General features: G+C 40.4%; 1 protein-coding gene across 1 annotated transcript; it reads right to left on the reverse strand.

Annotated features, from left to right (window-relative positions):
* On the reverse strand, positions 7,958-10,634 carry LOC8074581 (protein SPEAR3). Its single transcript, XM_002441459.2, has 5 exons — positions 10,221-10,634; positions 9,959-10,078; positions 9,166-9,230; positions 8,907-8,994; positions 7,958-8,644 (listed from the first exon to the last, which is right to left on the reverse strand). Exons 1-5 carry the CDS (start codon positions 10,458-10,460, stop codon positions 8,549-8,551), a joined length of 609 nt encoding a protein of 202 aa, XP_002441504.1. The 5' UTR covers positions 10,461-10,634; the 3' UTR covers positions 7,958-8,548.

Below are 19,320 nucleotides of genomic sequence, written 5' to 3' on the forward strand. Positions count from 1 at the left end.
TTGAAGCTCAGCTACCCAAGCCCAACAGGCTCCGTTTGGATGTGTGGATTGAATTGTGTTCATGGAAATGGAGGCCCAAATCCAAACGGTGAATTGAATTGTGTATTGAAAATGTTGTGCGATTTCAATATGGATGTTTGGATGGCACTTGAGATTGCTTCGCTAGAATCTTACAAACCTCGTTCAATTTCTTTTGGATGCACAATATTGATGAATTGATGTTTTTTTCCTGAGTTAGAACATGAGAATATTGTGCTTATGCTTTGATAAATATTTCGTTAGGTTGTGTTTGGTTGCTGGAACAAGGAATGATGGGATAGAATGAGATGACTCTAGGACATATGTTGTTTGGTTTGGAGACAAATAGGGTGAGGACGTCTCACCTGAGAATATTTCCACTAGATGCGGCGTGACCTTGTGCCTAGAAATTTTACAGATAGGGTCGCCCTAAGTGGGTCAAGCGTGTTGCCGAGGAAGGAGAGGATGTGCACGTAGCGTAGCGAAGGTTGAGGAAGAAGAGGAGCACCAAGGAGGAGGGGGAGGGCACCACGCTAGCACCGAGGAGCCACCGCACATGGGCTCAAGGGCCACCCTCGCGCGACCTCTAGGGAGCCGTCGTTGTGTGACCTCCGGGGGGGTCTCCACTGCGAGAGTTGCAGGGGACGTGCAGAGTAGGAGGCACTAGCGTGGCCGATCTTGCCGGTAGAGGAGTTGCGGGGTGGCGCGCGATAGAGAGTTGCGGGGCGACGCGATGCCGCAACAAGCAAGGTTGGGAAAAGAGACAAAAAGGAGAAGGAAAAAGAAAATAGATAAAAATAAAAACTGATAAATAGGGCCTACATGTTAGTGGTTGATCTCACTTTTCATGTATCTACACCAACCAAAGTGGTCCCACTTTTTATGTCTCTAAACCAAACAAAAAATGGGTCGATCCCATGCATCTCTCTTCATCCAAACAGAAAATAGAGTCAATCACCTTATCTCCCAACCAAACACTACCTTACTTGACTAGTAGGAAAATATGTCACCCATACTTTGCCATGAGAATAATGAGTCATACAAATTGTTCATACTTTGATGAATCCCAGCCGGATCCAGAGATCACTCTTTTCTTTTCTGTGCACAAGGGACTCCGGAGATCACTTGACTAATCTTGGGTTTGGATTTCAGTTTGCTGATGAGAAAACCACAGCAAAATACAAAAAAAAAACAGAACCGACCAAACACCTTCAGTAATCCATGTTATAACTGCACATCTGTTTACCTATCTATTATATGTATGTAAAATAGTACTCAAAAGAGTCTCAGGTTCGCTAAAAAGAGGTTTAGAAATTACAAGATTAATAAAAAACAATTTACAAAGTTAGATTAGATTTTATGGCCATCTAACGTTCTATGTTAAACCTATGAAACACGCTATAAAAGATTAGACACAACAATTTAAGTTTCAATTTGGTTTATTTTCTAACTTATTATTGTCCATGTATGCCTAATGTGTTTATTTTTTATTTTCTAACTGAATATTACTTTCCCTATTGACGAGGATTTTTATTCAATTTAGTTTTTTATTCATACTGCGACTAGATTTTAAAACCCCCACAATATAGGTCACATGTTCAATGGTGCTAGGAGCAAGTGCGACTTGTTGGTCTATTTGGCTCCACAGGAATGATATTGTTTTTTTAAAAGAAAAAAAAAATATTTCTCATTATGTATTTGGTTACCCATTGGCTAACGTACTTGGATTATGCTACAAAAGCCGGATTTGCATGATACAGTTATAGCGGTATCATAATAGTTGATGCAGGTGGTTAAGATTTTTTTTCTCCTAGCCATTTGGGTGGTGGTCTAGTTTATGAATTCATAGTCACTAGATTGTGTCAGGTTTTGTCTCTTTCTGGTTGTGTGCCTCATGTTAGACAGAGGTCGTAAGTTATCCGCTTTAGCTTTGTATCAACTTGATGTATTGCTTCTAATACAACCAACGCAACCATTTGCTAACTATAAAGCTGCATGACATATTTCTTAAAGAGACTAAATATACTCTGAAGAACAAAGGGAGTAGTACTCTCGTGCATTTTTTTTATTTTCTTTGGATGTTTTCATTGTAACACACTTTTCACACACACTAGAAGTGATGCCACCAAGTGATGCTTGGAATACACTATATACTGTATATAAACTTTGCAAATCTGCAATGCCAATGTCTTGCTCGTGCGTAACTTTATGCACACAATAATTCCAATAGTCATTCTTGCTCTCCTCCTATCAAAGAACTTTATTCACGTCATATCATAACAGAAGTAGATTCCAAAGTCTTAATTTTTTCACGACAGGAAACCCAAATTTCATTACTTCATAGCAAAAAAATGCAACCAAATAAACTATAAAAGATATTATTTAACCAATTTATATGTGAACACAAAGTCTTAGAATTGAGGGAAAGGGAGCATTCCTTGATCTAGAGAATTAAAATTGGTTCTCGAAATTCAAAACCATGCATCAAACTCGTACGATTTCCCTTGTAAAATGTTGGAACCATCATCATCTTGAATGATTGCTCAAGACACTTCTATGAGTTCTAGGATTATAGCTTCAGGTTAAGGTCTAGGTCTTGGTCTTGGGGGCCATTGAAGTTCTTGCAAGTGGACTCCTTTCCTTTGATAGGTTGTCATCTTCCTTCCTTTTTCAAATCAATATGCCCATCTTTCTACAAGTATTAGAAATTTAGAGCACAACCATCATCAGTGAGCTTGATAGCCTATGCAGTTGAATATCATGCACATGTCCCCTGCCTACAACGTTTGAGTAATTCAGTGTTTAGTGGGCATTTTTGCTTAGCCTTGTGTGTGTGTGTGTGTGTGTGTGTGTGTGTGTGTGTGTGTGTGTGTTACTGCACACATATTTCATAAAACTAGCTATGCTAGAAAAAGGTACTGCACATATATCCTTAGAAATGGATTCACCTTGTCCTATCCCCATAATGAAGCACACTTATATAAAGAGATCAAAAGTGTAGGGGGTTTTATTGTGAGGGATCACAAAGGATCAGTGAAATGGCTAGTGAGGAAGAATGATTGTGTTTCATGATGCTTTAAGTGTAGAGATTCATGGATACTTTAATTTGTACCTCTGACCGCAACAATGGATCAAGATATGCCTCATATTCTCCTAGAAATAGACTCAAATAATTTTAATAGATGCTCTCTAATCCGATGCCTATGATTTTCTAGTTGCTGGTGTTCTTATTAGAGATGCAAAATTTTCTATTTCCATAAACTTTGATCGAGTTGATGTGGTCCAAGCGCCACGATCTTATGATGGGTGTGCATGTGAACTTGCTCGTGTTGTTTTGAAACTTTGAATTGGTCCCTGGATTGATCTATATTTGGAAAAATCAAGATAAGATTCATATTTTCTTTAAACTTATTTTTTTTAAAATACCATGTTGTCCTTTGGCACAGCTGGACACTGAATGTATGCCGCAGATATGGAAGTTAGATAAAGAAGCAAAATCTTCACCAAGATCTTTTTTTTTCACCTACATATCTATACCTACTAATAAATTGTGAAAATTTCAATCTGCCAAAATTTTTTCTGCCGTGGAATCCGTTTTCTGCCGTCTATACCGGAATCCGTCTCCTGTGTTGATCGGTTTATCGCTTGTAGAAAAGAAAAGGAAAATAAAACATTTTCTAGGGTTCCCAATGCAAAATCTCGTTTTAGTTTTCTATCCACTCACGGAACCACTCTCCGAATCCTGGCGTCGTCCGCTTGTAGAAGAGCAAAAATAAAATAAAATTTTTTTAAGGTTCCTAATGCAAAATCTCCTATATTCTATTAATTTTCTTTTATTTTATTCTTTAATTTGGCTTAAAATTAATAAATGCGTAGTAATTCATAGAAAATCTAAAAATTACAAAACAAATTTTGTTCAGCTCCACATATGTACATCCATGCAGTAAACAAAAAATAGATACAAAGTGTTTATCCTATTAATTTACTTTTCTTTTATTTTTTATATTGGCTAAAAATTAATAAATGCGTAGAAATTCATAGAAAATTTTAAAAATTACAAAACAAAATTTGTTCAGTCCACATATGTATATCCATGTAGTAAACAAAAATATCATAAATTTTAGTATTTTTTTTGCTGGAGATGCTTGCTATGCTTTTTAGTATAAAATTGAAATTGTAGTTATCTTGCTCCAATTATTATAAAAATTTTATGGTAGTCTATTTAATGTGATGCTTGATTTGTGGTAAAAGTTTTAACACCATTCCTACACATCTCACCGATTTACTAATTTACCTAAATTTATGCTTGCTAAATAGTTTAGCATCAATTTAAGTATGTAAAAATATAAAAAATATGCTTGCACTACATTTGCACGATGTGTTGTTATATCATATGAACACTTCATAAGCCTATGTGTTTATAATCTACATACATTTAACTGATATATCATATTTTATAGGAATCCTAATCTAAATAACAAAATAAAGCTACCAACAAACTTCTCCTGTTTTAATATAATACTATTTTTATTATTAAATAAATATGTCTCCAAGCTACATAATATTGTAAATATTAACTATCTCATACCATAGATGTTATGGTTATAAATAAAAAAAATTATAGACTTTAAATTTTATAAAAAATATAAATATAAATAGATACGTATGTCATCACTTTTTATGACCATTTGATGTTTTTCTCTCGTTGGCATATTTGCTAATAAGATATAAGACTCATCTTAAACCCATATTATAAATAAGATGCAAGACTCCTCCTAAACCAAGATATAATCTTAAATACGTCTATTTAAGAACATGAGTGAAGTACGACATCTACGTTGACCTGCACCATTATTTTTCTTGGACTCAAAAACAACAGCCGATTGTCTCAAACACAAAACAAAAAGATATAATAAAACAAACGAGCACAGGTCCGAAACAAAAAAAAAGGCTAAAATAAAAAGATGGAAAAAACAAAATTTAAAAATCTCTTCATGTTAAGATATACAATGTTAAAAATTAAGATAAGATTCATATTTTCTTTGAACCCGGTTTTTATTTCAAAATATCCCGACGTCCTTTGGCATGGCTGGACTCCGTATGCGTGCCACAGATATGAAATTTAGAAATAAACTAAAATAAGAACACATAAAATAGTTAAACTACTAACAAAATAAAAAAAATGAACTCCAAACCAAACCAAAAGGGATGTGTTCCGAGCTCATTCTTCATCTGGATTGACTTATGTTTCTAGAGTTGAACTCGCATATACCTACAACTTCATAAATTTGTTTACTACAACAGTCATTGTCAAATTGCTGAACACACACCATTGTATTGATCAATCGGAGGAAGAGGATCTCACACCATTGTGTTGATCAATTGGAGGAAGAGGATCTCGTCGTCGATTCATTTCATGGTCAGGTCTCATCGATTGGGATGCTCCACGAGGTCAGCTGTTGTCGCGAGTGCGGAGTCTAGATACCGTATAACAACTTCGCTGACACGTGGGAGCCTGACTGCACTTTTGCTTTTCGCACCACTGCTACCGCACATCGCTCGGATAGCTGGGATCTAAATAGGAGTTGTCGTGCCGAAACCCTTATTCATCGGCGCATGTTGGCCATCACCTTTCTTCACCAGGATGGCCGGTGTTCTCTATCACACCACACCACGTCGTTGTTGCTGGAGATTCCGAGTCAGAACCTAATTAAAGTGCCTGACATGGACTGCTTGTCATCCTAGGTTCTAGAACGGTCCGCATGCCAGATACATGCAACGAGAGTTTGAGGCACCATCGAGCATGAACGTGGTGATGCAGGGCCATCTAGCCTGAATGGCTGAACTCCTAGGTCCATGCATGTCTTTGCCATTGGCGCTAGATCGTACAAACCGTGCCACTCTATCTTGAGTCTCCGGATGTCCCGCGGCCATAGCCTTAGCCTTGTTGTGTGCTTTTCGATATCTTGGCAGAGCCAACTAGATTCATTTGGATTGAAGCAAGATGAATAGCAACAACCGTAAGAATTGCCTAGGAGATGGTATATTGATAGTAGAAGTTAGTAGAAAAACAAGAAAACATGGTGGCCGAATTCTAATTAATGTGACAACGTAAAGAAAGAGAGATACAGAAAAAGTTTAGTAAATTTTATATAAAAAGAATGAAATATACTTTCTTTCTATTGTAATGTACGGATACTTTTGCTAGTTAAAAAGAAAAGACTTGTAACGTGACTTCTGGTTTGTGACAGTGCCTTCAAAAATTAAACTCCTGGCTTGTGCTAGTCAAGCCGAAAATTTCGAAGTGCTACTTCCAGTTCTTCCAGCACCGCGTGTCGTGGGAGAGCGCGCACGCCCGTAGCGGCAGGCAATTTTGACCAGCTCGAGCGTGCGTCCGCGCGGCCTTTGAGCAGATCGGAAGCGCGTAGATGATGAGCCGCCAAGCAGCTTGGCCCGCCCGCGGTTGGAATAATTTCAGGCCCCGTCGCTGCAGCTCCGGCGGCAGGCCGTTGTAGATGGCACGGCCGGCAAAGATTCCAGCTGGTATAGAGTTGGAAAAGACTCTCTCGATTTGATGGTCCGGCCAGTTCCTCCCTGCACTTGTGCACGAGGGTCCTCTCTGCACTCCTGCTTGCGCAAGTAGCTAGCAACTTGCATTGCCTGCTGCAACAAGCAGACACATATATACATTGGCAACCTGCCATTCTGGCACCATTATTCAGCAGGTGGGTCAGCAGTGTCTCCAAATTCTTCACAACTATATTAGCGCCTTGTAGTGCATGATTAGCGCCTTATTAACGGCGTATAAACATGGAGTATATGCATCCTGCAGCTTTCATCAGATATATATATTTTTAGAAATATTTCATCAGATATATATACCAAGTTCTTCTTAAACTTTATTATTAAGAAGAGGACCTTTTCAACTCTCAGTAGTAGCTAGCAAAACATGCATTGGCATGCACGCGATGATTACTTTGATGGTTATTAGCTAGTTTAATGCTAGACGCAGATTGAGATTTCCGGGTATATATACAGCACACAGAAAGCTTATTAGTCAACTAGAGGAACAAAATTTGGAAAAAAAAATACACATCTATGTACAATTGTTTGGCCTGGGTATTGTGGACTGCACTGACAGATTAAATGGCACCTTCAGACCTTCTTACAACCTGTTTTGCACAACTGCACTCTAACATAACCAAGAGATGAAGAGATCAATGGCTTACTAAATCACTTAGGAGCGGTTATTTACCAAATGGCTTGGATGTGGTTGAGACTTGAGACAACTATACAAGTGAGTTTGTATTATGAAGAAAACAAGTATGATTGTGTTTGTGTAATTTACAATATATATTTCGATGACATTTTTTACACCAAGGTGAGTTTGAAAACGCCCAAGAAAAATGAGCTATGGCAGTACTCCAATTCAACAGAGGAATGTAAAAAGGAAAAAAAAAAGGCACTATAGCATAGTTATTTGTGAAGTTTTCTACTATCATATCATAGATTAAAAATATTGATAACCTGTAAAGGTTGATAGCATCCCGTCGTTACATCTATAAATTCTAATACACTAGACATCTATATTATATATATAGTGCTACATCTCCATTCCAAATTATAATAAGTTCTTTTAACTTTTCTAGATGCGTAGTTTTTATTATCTATCTTAGATATAATTACCTGCATAGAAAAGTTATGTGCCTAGAAAAGTTAAAACGTCTTACAAATTGAAATATAACTTAGAGCGTTCTCAACAAGAGTAAAAATCGTCAGAATCTACTCTATTTTATACCACTTGGACGAGAGAACATCCACCATATGCGCATATATAGCTAGTATACAGGGACTTATCAAAAGGGTATATACACAGTTGCACACACATAAATTTGAATGCAAACCTTGTACACAGCCGTAAACTGACATGGATGCAGACTCTCTTTGATGAAAACGTGCATATGCATGCAAAATTTTAATTGTGCCAAACAAATATGTGTGGTGAGACGACACCATGGAACATCCATCGATCAACATCTATCATTCTCCCTCTACTCTAGTAGTAACTGTCTTCATCTAATTATCTTATATATCCTGAACACTCTGAAATGTAGTATATATATAGCGCATGCCCAGATATACATATATATCAATATTCCTTTCTGAGTTGAGCACGCTGGTTGACCAATATTCTATGGTATATATACACACCAAAAGTTACACAATATGGTACAAAATAACTAGGTATCCAGCATCATCAAATAAAAATCCAGCTGGTACTTGATCGTTTCAGGAAGTCAATTACACATCGTCACGCCGTGACTCAAAGAACTTGCACATGTGTGCATCTCTTTTTCTTATATATCAACCATGGTATGCATGCATTTTACACACAAGACTGCAAGCCCTTTAGTTCTTGTGGCACAAACAATCAGGTATATATATATAGCTTAACTGAGAGAGGTACGGTATAGAGGGCCAGCATATCATCGTAGTTTGAGCTCAAGGTCGGTAGAGGGCCATGATATCATCATAGCTTGAGCTCAAGGTCTACCTCCTGATCATCTAAGTTCGATGAGTCTGCCGTTTGATTTAGATCGTACGGTCTGTTCAAGCAAATTGATTCCTGCAGAAGTGAAGTGTGGCAACAATGTAACATGCATGAGCTTCAATAAGTTATCGACGAGACTGAAACCACACGCACTTTTTTTTATTTCAGACATACTCCATCTATATTTCAAACTATAAGTTATCCTAACTTTTCTAGATATCTAATAAAAGATATGTATTTAGATATAGTGTATATTAATTTAGATGCATAGCAAAAGTTGTGTATCTAGAAAAGTCAAACGACTTATAATTTGGAGCATATAAGGGTAAATAAGCACCTGAGGGTTGAAGAGAGGCAAGGTGGCATTGCTCGGATGAGAATAATGTGCTTCTGAACCATAGATAGCGCCATGGTAATTTGGTGACCTGAAGGTAATAAGCAAAATGCATGCTCACATGTTACCGCAGTATATGCCATCTGTGTTTAGCTAGGTCTTTTATTTGATATGATCACAAGTGCATGCAGGTGAACATGCATATGAATCCTTGACTGTATATATATAGCTGCTTCTGCTTGTACATGTGTACGCACCGTACCTGATGATGGGATTAGTTTGAAATTCACCATATCTCATGTCTCCAGATCTCTCTCCATATGTCATCTACATACAACAGACACATAATTGAGGTTAGGTCGCACCAGCAGCAGCTGTAAGATATGCAGGCAGCTGGCTAAGCCATCACGTGCATGGGAGAATAAAATCTTCTGATCTGCACTGATACTCTCTTGTTCATCTTTTAGCGTTAGGCTCAATTATTATGCATTCTTTGCTCATCTTTTAGGCTTCATGATCTATCATTCCATGGCCCCAAAAGTAATATATGGTGCATCTTGATTTAGTAGTACACTAGTACAACAGTACTTGCAAAAGCACCGCAAATTAAACGTACTGAAAAAAGTGCAGCAATACCAAATTGTTTGGCTAGCTTTTCTGATTTTATTTCAGTCTGCTGGTGCACTATATATGTTAATTAACAAAGTGAATTATTAGGAACACCAAAATGCATGTTTATTTGCCTCTGTTAGTCACTGAATAGGGTGTCTAAATTAATCTAGAAAGATATAACTTAATTACACTTCTACCTTAATTACAATAATGATGCATAAATCTTTTACGTATTCGAGAAAAAATCTAGAAGGTATAGCTCAAAATTAGCAACTACTTTCTCAGAGAAAAAAAAACGAAAATAGCAAATATACATATAGACAGTAAACCCATTTTTAGAGTTTTTATAGACAACTAATTTGCGTGATCTCTGCTAGTAAATAGCAGTATACACCTGCTGAACTGTATACTATTTGTGAAGCAATGGCATTTGCGATGTGTACCGCAATATGATGAGTCGGACGATGAATCGGATAGGAGGACGATGAAACACCGATGTTGGCAGCATAGAAGGCTGAGGAGGATGGAGACGAAGGTAGCGAGTGAGACAGCCGCGAGTCTTCCTGCTCGATCATATCGATCGATCAATCAATAATCAATTACAAAATCATCACATCAAATCAGGAACTCGAGACCTAGCTAATAACCATGGCTAGCTATTGCAGAAGAATCAACAAATTTTGGCCAAAAACGAACGATAATTACCAAGTTGAAGCTACCAGTTCTGTGGATCGGAGGCGGCGGGTGGCCAAGAGGGTGGTGCAAGCTGTACTCGGCCATCTCGCTCTGTATCCTGATCTTCTCCAGCTGCGCCACGCCGAGCCCTCGCTGCGGCTGCCTCGGCTTGTCGGAGCCGCTGCCGCCGCCGCCGCCTCTCTTGCCCTTCCTGGACCTCCCCCTTCCCCATTCCATGCTGTCCCCGGACCCGGAATTGCTTGCACTCATGGATGCCGCGGCAGCTGGCCGGCCCGTTGGTAGCCACACACACGTCTCTCTAGACCTAGAACTACTAGAAGACGACCAAGAAATGGGAGCAATGCAAGCTAGCTACAAAAGAAAGGAGGAGACGATGGATGGTGTAAAGAAGCCTCTTAAAAGTGAAAGGGAGAGATCCCCCTACACGCGCAATACCCCCCATTAATTAAAAGGAGACAGCCGATTTCCTCCATTTTTTTATCGGATTTGTTAGTTTAATCCGTGTAGTGGCAATGTGGGCTCACACTGCTAGGCTGCTATAGCAGAGAGAGAGAGAGAGAGAGAGAGAGAGAGAGGGTCAGTACCATGTGCAGCACGACTAATAGAATAAAAAGTAGAAATAAACCAACTTAATTTGCATTGGCTCTAGCTCCTTGGTTTTGATAGGTTCCGAGACGATCTTGGGCCATCTTTGTCAGAAAATTTAAATGAAACACTGATAATTCACATCCTACTCAAATTTACGTAGAACTGGATCGGAGTAGAACAGAAACGGAAGAAGGTGCAATTGCATGCATTAGAAAGAAAAGTTGTTTGTTAATGTAGTTGCATCCACCTTTCAATAACGATTCCTAGCTTAGCTGCATGCTTTCAATAATTAATAATGCTTCTGTTGGCCGGTGAGTGAACTGAAAGGGTCTGTGTGATCTTGGATTCTTGATGTGTCAAGAAAGTACCCCCAGTGGATTCTGAATCGTGGTTGAAATGATTGTTTTGGGCTTTGTTTCACCGTAACATCGATCAGGTGACTGGTGACGCTTTCTTTTTTTATTTGTTCTCACTTCTCACCAACAAAACAACGAACTCTCTCTTATATATATATGTACTCGTATACAGGGGTGGATCTGCACCCCGGGCTAGGGGGCTGCAGCCCGGGGCGTGGTCCAAAATTATTAAGAACACCTCTTCATCTCTAGTCTAAAATAGTTTAGAGTCTAATTAAGTAGTCAGCCCTACTCAACACTGATCTATCGTAGGATTATCGTAGGATTTCTAGTCTTCTCTTACTATTTAGCTCCCCTCTTACATCGTTTATATATGAAAATTTAATGAGATACAATATATATTAACTGAACTAATAATAACAAAAAGTAACAACGATGGCGATATATATAGACTAATTAAATGAATAATCAGATAAGTGGAGAAGACATATATATATTCTCCAAAAATAAAATAAAACACAACTGGATCGAGTCTGAGAGACAGGGGACAGAATTGTAAAGTGCATGCCAAATCAAATCAAAACACGATTAAAGTAGCAAAGTGGATACGCGCGCGCATGGTGGATTAGTTTGGGGGATATATATAGTACATGGCAACATGTACGATTATCTAAAAAGATTGCAGGGGAAGCAATTTAGTAATATAATGCGTGTAGGGGAGGGCGATGGGGAGCAAATCTTCTGGGCGATCTCGGGAATCAGAAGCTTCGCTGGTTGCCTGCATGGATCAGACTCATCATCAGCTGTGCTGGCTGCTGATCTCTCGATCGACGATCGGACAGGACACATGCATATATATGGTGTGTGTGTGTGTGCGCGCGCGCAGTGCGCTGTGGGTGGGATATCACAGATTATTAGGTGGAAAGGATCGTCCTTGAATTAATTGATCCAACACAAACCACACACTAATAATGATAACACTAAGACTTTGTTTGGATGTTGTCATATTCACCTCAATCCACATGTGTTGGAGTGGATTGGGGTGGAATTTAATTCAAGTTCCACTCCAACCTACACCAACACATGTGGAATGATGCGAATCCGACTACATCCAAACAAGGCCTAATGCATGCCCAAACCACAAACACACACACCTGCATCTTCTCCTATTATATGCTCCAACCACTTGCTGCTAGTTGCTACAGTTCCGGCTGGTCGTCGTAGATTTGGGTTTCACGTGCGGCCTGGATCACTGATTGCATTGCATTGCACTGCACTGCACTGCACTGCACTGCACTGCATTCGTGTGGTGACAATAATGATAACACGCATCAGTCGAGAATTGACAGCTGCATGAGATAGTATAATGCATGCAGTGCAGCAAACTGGAAGAACACGCAGAGGGTGGTTGCGCATATGTAAAGTATATGTAAAGTATATATAAACACACATCATCACGGCATTATATATATGGTAGCCTAATGAACAACACATCATCACGGCATTTTAGCCTAATGAACAATAAATCAGTTTATTTTATTCTTCTTTTTGACATTTTTAAAGGATTTTTAGAGATCTGCAGCATCCGATGCTCGCAGAACTCCTTAAAGGGAACAGCACCTAACTCTGGAAGGCAAGCCAAGGCTGATCTCCATAGTTAATCGATTGGGCCGTTTTCTGAGCAATAATGTGGGTTAGAAAAACAGCAGCACGCTGTGCATGCTTGATGCTCCTCATCTATTGTTTAGCTGCATGTGTGCAGCAGCTTTTTGAGACTAATTGCGGCTGATTTTGTTAAATACAATATTGTTGCTTTCACTGCCACCAAGCACGGAGAGAGAGAGAGAGAGAGAGAGAGAGCAACACTCAACACGGTCGTGCGTGCCTGAATGCAAGATGCAGATCTTGCGGCGAAAAAAGAAAGAAATGCAAGATGAGATGGTAAAGAAGGGAGGCTGCTAGCTAGCTAGTATATGTACAATGTACTACTCCTGCTACCTCCTTTTTTTTAAGATCCGGACGTTACCGGCTTTGATTAATAATAAGAGAAGATCGTGAAAAACATCCGTTTATAAGCGCGAGGAGCGCTCCCCATCGCAGCCTAGGCTACGTGGGCCTTTTCTTCCTAGCTGATTACTCGCTACTTACATTTTCAACTAAAGAATTCCTTAAAGCTTTGCATCCTGCCAAGGACCATTGATGAGCCATGTCCTTGATATCCACCAGCAGAGAATGTGGCGCCTTCCCTGAAGATCACAACATTTATCTGTTAACTTCAATCAGGCCACCAAAGCAGCTGATTGAAGACATAGACCAAATGAGACGATATTTCCTTTGGGCGGGAGATAGTGAGATCTCTGGTGGGAAATGCAAAGTGGCATGGACGACGGTGGCTAAGCCAGTGGATTTTGGTGGACTAGGCATAATTGATTTACACAAGTTCAGTAAGGCTCTGCGCCTGCGATGGCTCTGGTTCCAGTGGAGTAACCCAGAGCGACCACGAAGAGGGACTGAACTGCCGGTAAACACTGAAGATGTGGCGCTCTTCAACGCAGCAACTATAGTCACCATAAAAAATGGGAAGAAGGCCTCCTTCTGGCACTCTAGCTGGATCGAAGGCAAGGCGCCAGCCAGCCTCTACCCACGGTTGTATGCACACAGCAAGCGGAAGAATAGAACTGTCAGAGAGGCCTTGCTAGGAGAAAAGTGGATTCGGGACATTGCTTATAATTTGACGCATGATCTTCTCAAAGAATACTTCGAACTTTGGACAGCCATCTCGACTCCGTCCGACCTGATCTTGATGAATCAAGCGAGGATACCATTGTTTGGACACTGGAAAGCTCTGCCCAATACTCGAGCAAATCAGCATATGCAATTCAGTTCGCAGGCCAAGTCCAGTCACCTTTTCCATCCTTAATTTGGAATGCGTGGGCGCCGCCAAAGTGCAAATTCTTTTTATGGCTGCTATTGCAAAATAGACTATGGACTTCGGCGTGCCTACAATTGCGTCACTGGAAGAACAACTATTTTTGCGCCTTGTGTGAACGGAACCTTGAGACATCACATCACTTATTTTTCGAATGTCCCTACTCCCGCCTGGTCTGGCAACTGGTGGCTACCTGGAGTGGCGGCCCGAGCTTGCAGCCAACATCCTGGAAAGAAGCACTTGAGCTCGAAGACTGTTTTAACCAAACAATAAGAGCAGGAGGGAAGAAGGGGCATACTCTAGCAATATTGACTGTGTGGAACTCCTGCTACCTCCTATCTTCAGAATTAAGTTGTGTCCGGCCGGCGGCCCTATCAGGATCTGTATATATTAATCAGGCTATTTCTTTCTAGTAGGAAAACAAAGGCAGGCTAGATCAAACATATTATAAGATAGATTAACTTATTGGGATAAAGCATCACGTACAGTACGTGCAGTGCTTGCACACCAGCATCAATGCAAAAAGAACTTTTGCAACCCACCAAGAGCAAAGTTAGCTAGGGTCTTGTAATGAAATTCAGCCCTATATACACTCCATGACCTGCCCTATTTGAGTTGCCATACAATGAGTAATAGTAATTTACAAGATTACTAAACTCATGGTCAGTGATTTTTTTTTATATAACGAAAAAAACCCGGCTTCATTCTCAAAATAGAGAGATCAGACCACACTCAGTATAGTAGGCTTGCACACTCAAGCAACCAAACAACCAAGCTCTTATATAACGCTTCTGTAAATATCGTCATAAGTTATACTAAAACATGCATTGCATTAAGATGTGAGATCAAAGCACAACTAAAAAAAGGACATGAAATCCACTTCTCACTAGTTATATTCCTCGCTAAATAGTCCTCACCTACAAGCTGCAGTTATCTGTTCCATATAATTTAGTCATGTTTGACAAGTTGACTACCCAAGATATTACTATCTTAATTATTTCATCGTAGGAAAATATGTTACAATCTTATTAAGATGGAATTAACTGATTAACACACATGATGTGTGTGGACACGGATTAGACAGCCTTTTCGCTCACAATGCAAACACCACACATGACTAATGACTCGCTGTCACGTTAATCACCTTGTATATATATGCTTATATATATCTTAATCAGTCAGTAGCTTGTGGCTTAATTGATCCTATGATTTTATTTCTAAAGAAGAGGCTAATTGGAATAATAAACAAAAGAAGAATTGCAAGTTCTCTGCTACGTACTACCACGCCGAGGATTAAAAAAATGGCAGGAAGGTGATGATGGCAAGCAACAAGTGTCACGGTGACTGATAGAGCCATTGACTAATGCAGTGATGCTATGTCCTGATGCCGTTGTCGGATGGCTGCATTTCGCATATATAATTGGATGCCATTTGACAATATGTTTAATTAGATGGCTTTGTCTCCCTAACTAAACCATGCGTGCTTTCTAGCTGTTGTTGTTAGTATTATATCATGGATCTGTTGGATTTATAGAGCTAATAGTTAGCTGCTAATAGTTAGCTCTTTTGATTTAGAATGATCTAATTAATTAATAATCTAGCTAATTGTTAGCTGGATATTCAAACAAAACAAAAATATTTTACTAGTTGGGACTAAATCAGCTATAATAGCAGCTCATAGTTACCTAGCAAATATTAGACATGGATCATTAGCTAGTTAATAACTATCAACACTTAACGGATCCAAACAAAACCTATGTTACCGCCATCGGTGGATGCACCCATGGCATCAATCACGTCAAGTTCTCCCGCGTTGAGCATAAAAAAAATTCTTTGTAGTCATCAACTCATCATCGAGAGCTAACGAGGGAGCCTATTTGAATTGTTTCGTTTTCAAAATTTTTCAAGATTCTCCGTCACATCGAATCTTGCGGTACATGCATGAATCATTAAATATAAATAAAAAAGATAACTAATTACACAATTTACCTGTAATTTACGAGACGAATTTGTTAAGCCTAGTTAATCTATAATTAGATAATTATTACTAAATAAAAACGAAAGTGCTACGGTTGCGAAATCCAAATTTTTTCACGAACTAAACAAGGTCTAAACAGAACTGAAGAAGTTTCAAATGAAAAAAAAAAGAAAAGAAGGTAAAAGGGAAAAGAAAAGGCCACAGAAGAAGCCCATGCATGAATCCCAGGGGCCTAAGGTAAGGTCCTTTCCGTCAAATGGTTATGGGCCCGTGACAATCTCCCTTTCCCGGCCCACATCACACCCTCCATCCATCGTCAAAGGCCCAACGGGGGCACCGGCGACGACGACGTGACGGACGACTATAGGCAAGCAGAAGCAGCGCAGTGGAAACGTGGAATCCGCGAGGAGCTGTTGGATTTCGACGCGAGCAGGCAGAGTGGCGCAGAGAGAGAGAGAGAGAGGCACAGAGCAAACAGGTGTCGCAATAATTGACGAGGCGCAACAGGGGTTTCGCGGCAGGGAAAAGGGAAAATGAGAGGGGAAAAGGACGCGCCGCCTGCCGCGACGCCATTGGCGTTGGGGGTGGCAGGGCAACAGAGCTCTGTAAAAGGGACGTCACGCACACACTACAGTCTCGTCAACCCAGCGTCAGTCAGTCAGTCGGTCGGTCGGTCATTCAGAGCCGGACATGGACATCACAGGAACGGAAGTCAACTCGACGGCGAGAGGCGACTTGTGCGAGCAAAAGCAGGGAGACGGCAAACGGCGCTGTTGCCTTGCCGCCACCGCTGAATCTGAATGCTTGCCGTGCCGAGAAAGGCGCGGCTCGGCGTTTGGGCTAGGGGGCTAGCCCGGCTCCGCCGCACTGCACCGGCGGCGTGTCTGGCCTGGAGAAGAACGGGTAATCTGCACTGCGGTCGAGTAGTCGACCACTGTGCATTGGCTGCGGACTGGCGCCCACGCCCACGGCGTGCTCTGGCGCCTGGCATGCATATTGCAATGCGAACTTCTACTTCTACTGTGCTTGTGCAGCTGTGACTTGTGAGCACGGCAGGCGTTACTGTCGATGTCGATCCAACATGGAGTATGGAGCTTGGAGCATGGACCTCGGATAGACTGGCGCCAGCCAGAGGATGAGAGGATCGGCCATGGCTGGACCGGATAGCGCCTTGTGTGCCGGCACATCACCTGATCGTCTAGTGCTGTGCCGTCGGTTATTCTCAGAATCTGGAAGCCACTTGCACGCTGGCTCTCTAACATCATCACGGCCTTTGCCACTTGCACGTCGGGACGAGACTGCCAATTTGCCACGGATGGCGGGGTTTCAGAATTATGGAATAATAACATAACCAAATAGTCTTATTCTTAAAAAAACAAATAGTCTTACAACAGATCAAAGATGAACCGACAACTTTGGGCAAAGCACTATGTGAAGATCTTCTCAAAACATGGATAGACATTTTTTTTTTAAAGAGAAAACTCTGCTTTTAAAAAGCACCATGTTTGGATACAAACTGGGGACGCCAGTATCTCGATAAACCATCGATAAACCAAGGAAAACTAAACAGAGTCTATTACAAAGCCACAGATTAAACCAACTATCAAAACTCAAACACATCCGTGGACATCACTACGCTTGGTTTAAAACTTCTCATCCAGCAGATCAGACCGTCCTTCGCTTGCAGCACCTTCCATCTATCACTTTCCTTCAAGAGCATCGACCATCTCTGTAACAGTGATAAGGCATCAAACATAACATCAGATGGCGCGTTAGGGAAATGTTTCTCAATCGCCATTTTGTTCCTTGTGACCCATAGGGTCCAGGCAAAAACTGCGAAAAGGAACATAAGCAACCGCGTAGATAAGGGACCATTGCCCCACAACCATCCCTCTGACAGTTCTTGTAAGGAATGGGGAACATCCTCCAGACCGAAAACCTCCTTTATGATTGTCCAGATCAATTTAGCAAAAACACATTCAAAAAGAATATGATTAATAGTTTCTATAACCCCACAAAGACAACATTTGCCATCTCCTCTCCAACCCCTTCTTAACAGAGACAAGCCCACCGGCAGTTTGTTATTAAAAGTTTGCCAAAGAAAAAACTTTATTTTTAGAGGTATTTTACACTTCCAAATAATACCAGCCACCCTACTCGGCATGCCACTATTTGATAAGAATCTGTATAGGGATTTAGTTGTAAACATCTTAGTCTTATCAAGAACCCATAACACTTTATCAGGACTATTTTCTTCTATGGAAAAATGTTGAAGTTCATCATAAAGCATAGTCCATCTCTGGAATTCTTCACTTGAAAGAGCTCTACGAAACTGGACAACCCAATCCTGATCAACCCAGCAGTCTCTAACAACACAGTCAGGATGACTTACCATTCTATACAAATCCTCATAATAGATTTTTAAAGGAACATCATGCAACCAGCAATCATGCCAGAAGGAACAGTTATTGCCCCTACCCACTGTAAAATTAGCCCCCCACTTAAAGAGATGTTTAACCTTTTGAAGCCCTTGCCAAAACTGAGACCCCCCTTTGGATTTGGCAGAGAAGAAATTAATATCCTTCATATACTTAGATTTCAGCAGTTTGAACCATAACTCATCAGGTTCCTGCAAGATCTTCCAGATCCATTTGACCAGCAGGCAATCATTCATCAACCTGGTGTTAATGATGCCTAGACCCCCTTGGTCCTTTGGTCTGGAAACCATTTCCCATTTGGCCATATGATATCTAAATTTGTCCTCGGTCCCTTGCCATAAGAAATTAGCCCTAATACTATCCATTTTTTTGTGCACCCCATCTTGTAACCAATAAAACCCCATGCAGTATAGGGGAATGCTGCTCAGGCAAGTATTAGAAAGAATTTGTCTCCCTCCTGAAGTTAAGTGTTTCCCTTTCCAAGGATCAAGTCTCTTGTACAATTTTTGAGGGAGGAAGGAGAAAGCACTGGTATTAAGATGTTTATTACTAATTGGAATACCCAAATATTTCATCGGCATCTCCCCCAGAACACAGTTTAACATATTGGCCATCCTTTCTCTTTCTACTTGAGGGGCTCCAAACACATAAACTTCACTCTTATGATAGTTAATTCTCAGCCCAGACAACCATTCAAAACAGTACAGGATCAATTTAAGATTTCTAATGGACTGATCTGACCCATCAATCAGAATAACAGTATCATCAGCATATTGAATATGTGAAATACCCCCAGGAATAAGGTTACTCAGCACCCCTC

The sequence above is a fragment of the Sorghum bicolor genome, chromosome 9 (assembly GCF_000003195.3).
Source record: "Sorghum bicolor cultivar BTx623 chromosome 9, Sorghum_bicolor_NCBIv3, whole genome shotgun sequence".
In the NCBI taxonomy this organism is placed as follows: domain Eukaryota; kingdom Viridiplantae; phylum Streptophyta; class Magnoliopsida; order Poales; family Poaceae; genus Sorghum; species Sorghum bicolor.

Excerpts from the sequence above, each read along its gene's own strand:
- LOC8074581 (XM_002441459.2), bottom strand. The coding sequence starts at position 10,460 with ATGAGTGCAAGCAATTCCGGGTCCGGGGACAGCATGGAATGGGGAAGG. Across the intron at positions 8,995-9,165 it reads CAAACTAATCCCATCATCAG|GTCACCAAATTACCATGGCG; the intron begins GTACGGTGCGTA and ends TATTACCTTCAG. Across the intron at positions 8,645-8,906 it reads TGCCTCTCTTCAACCCTCAG|GAATCAATTTGCTTGAACAG; the intron begins GTGCTTATTTAC and ends TCACTTCTGCAG.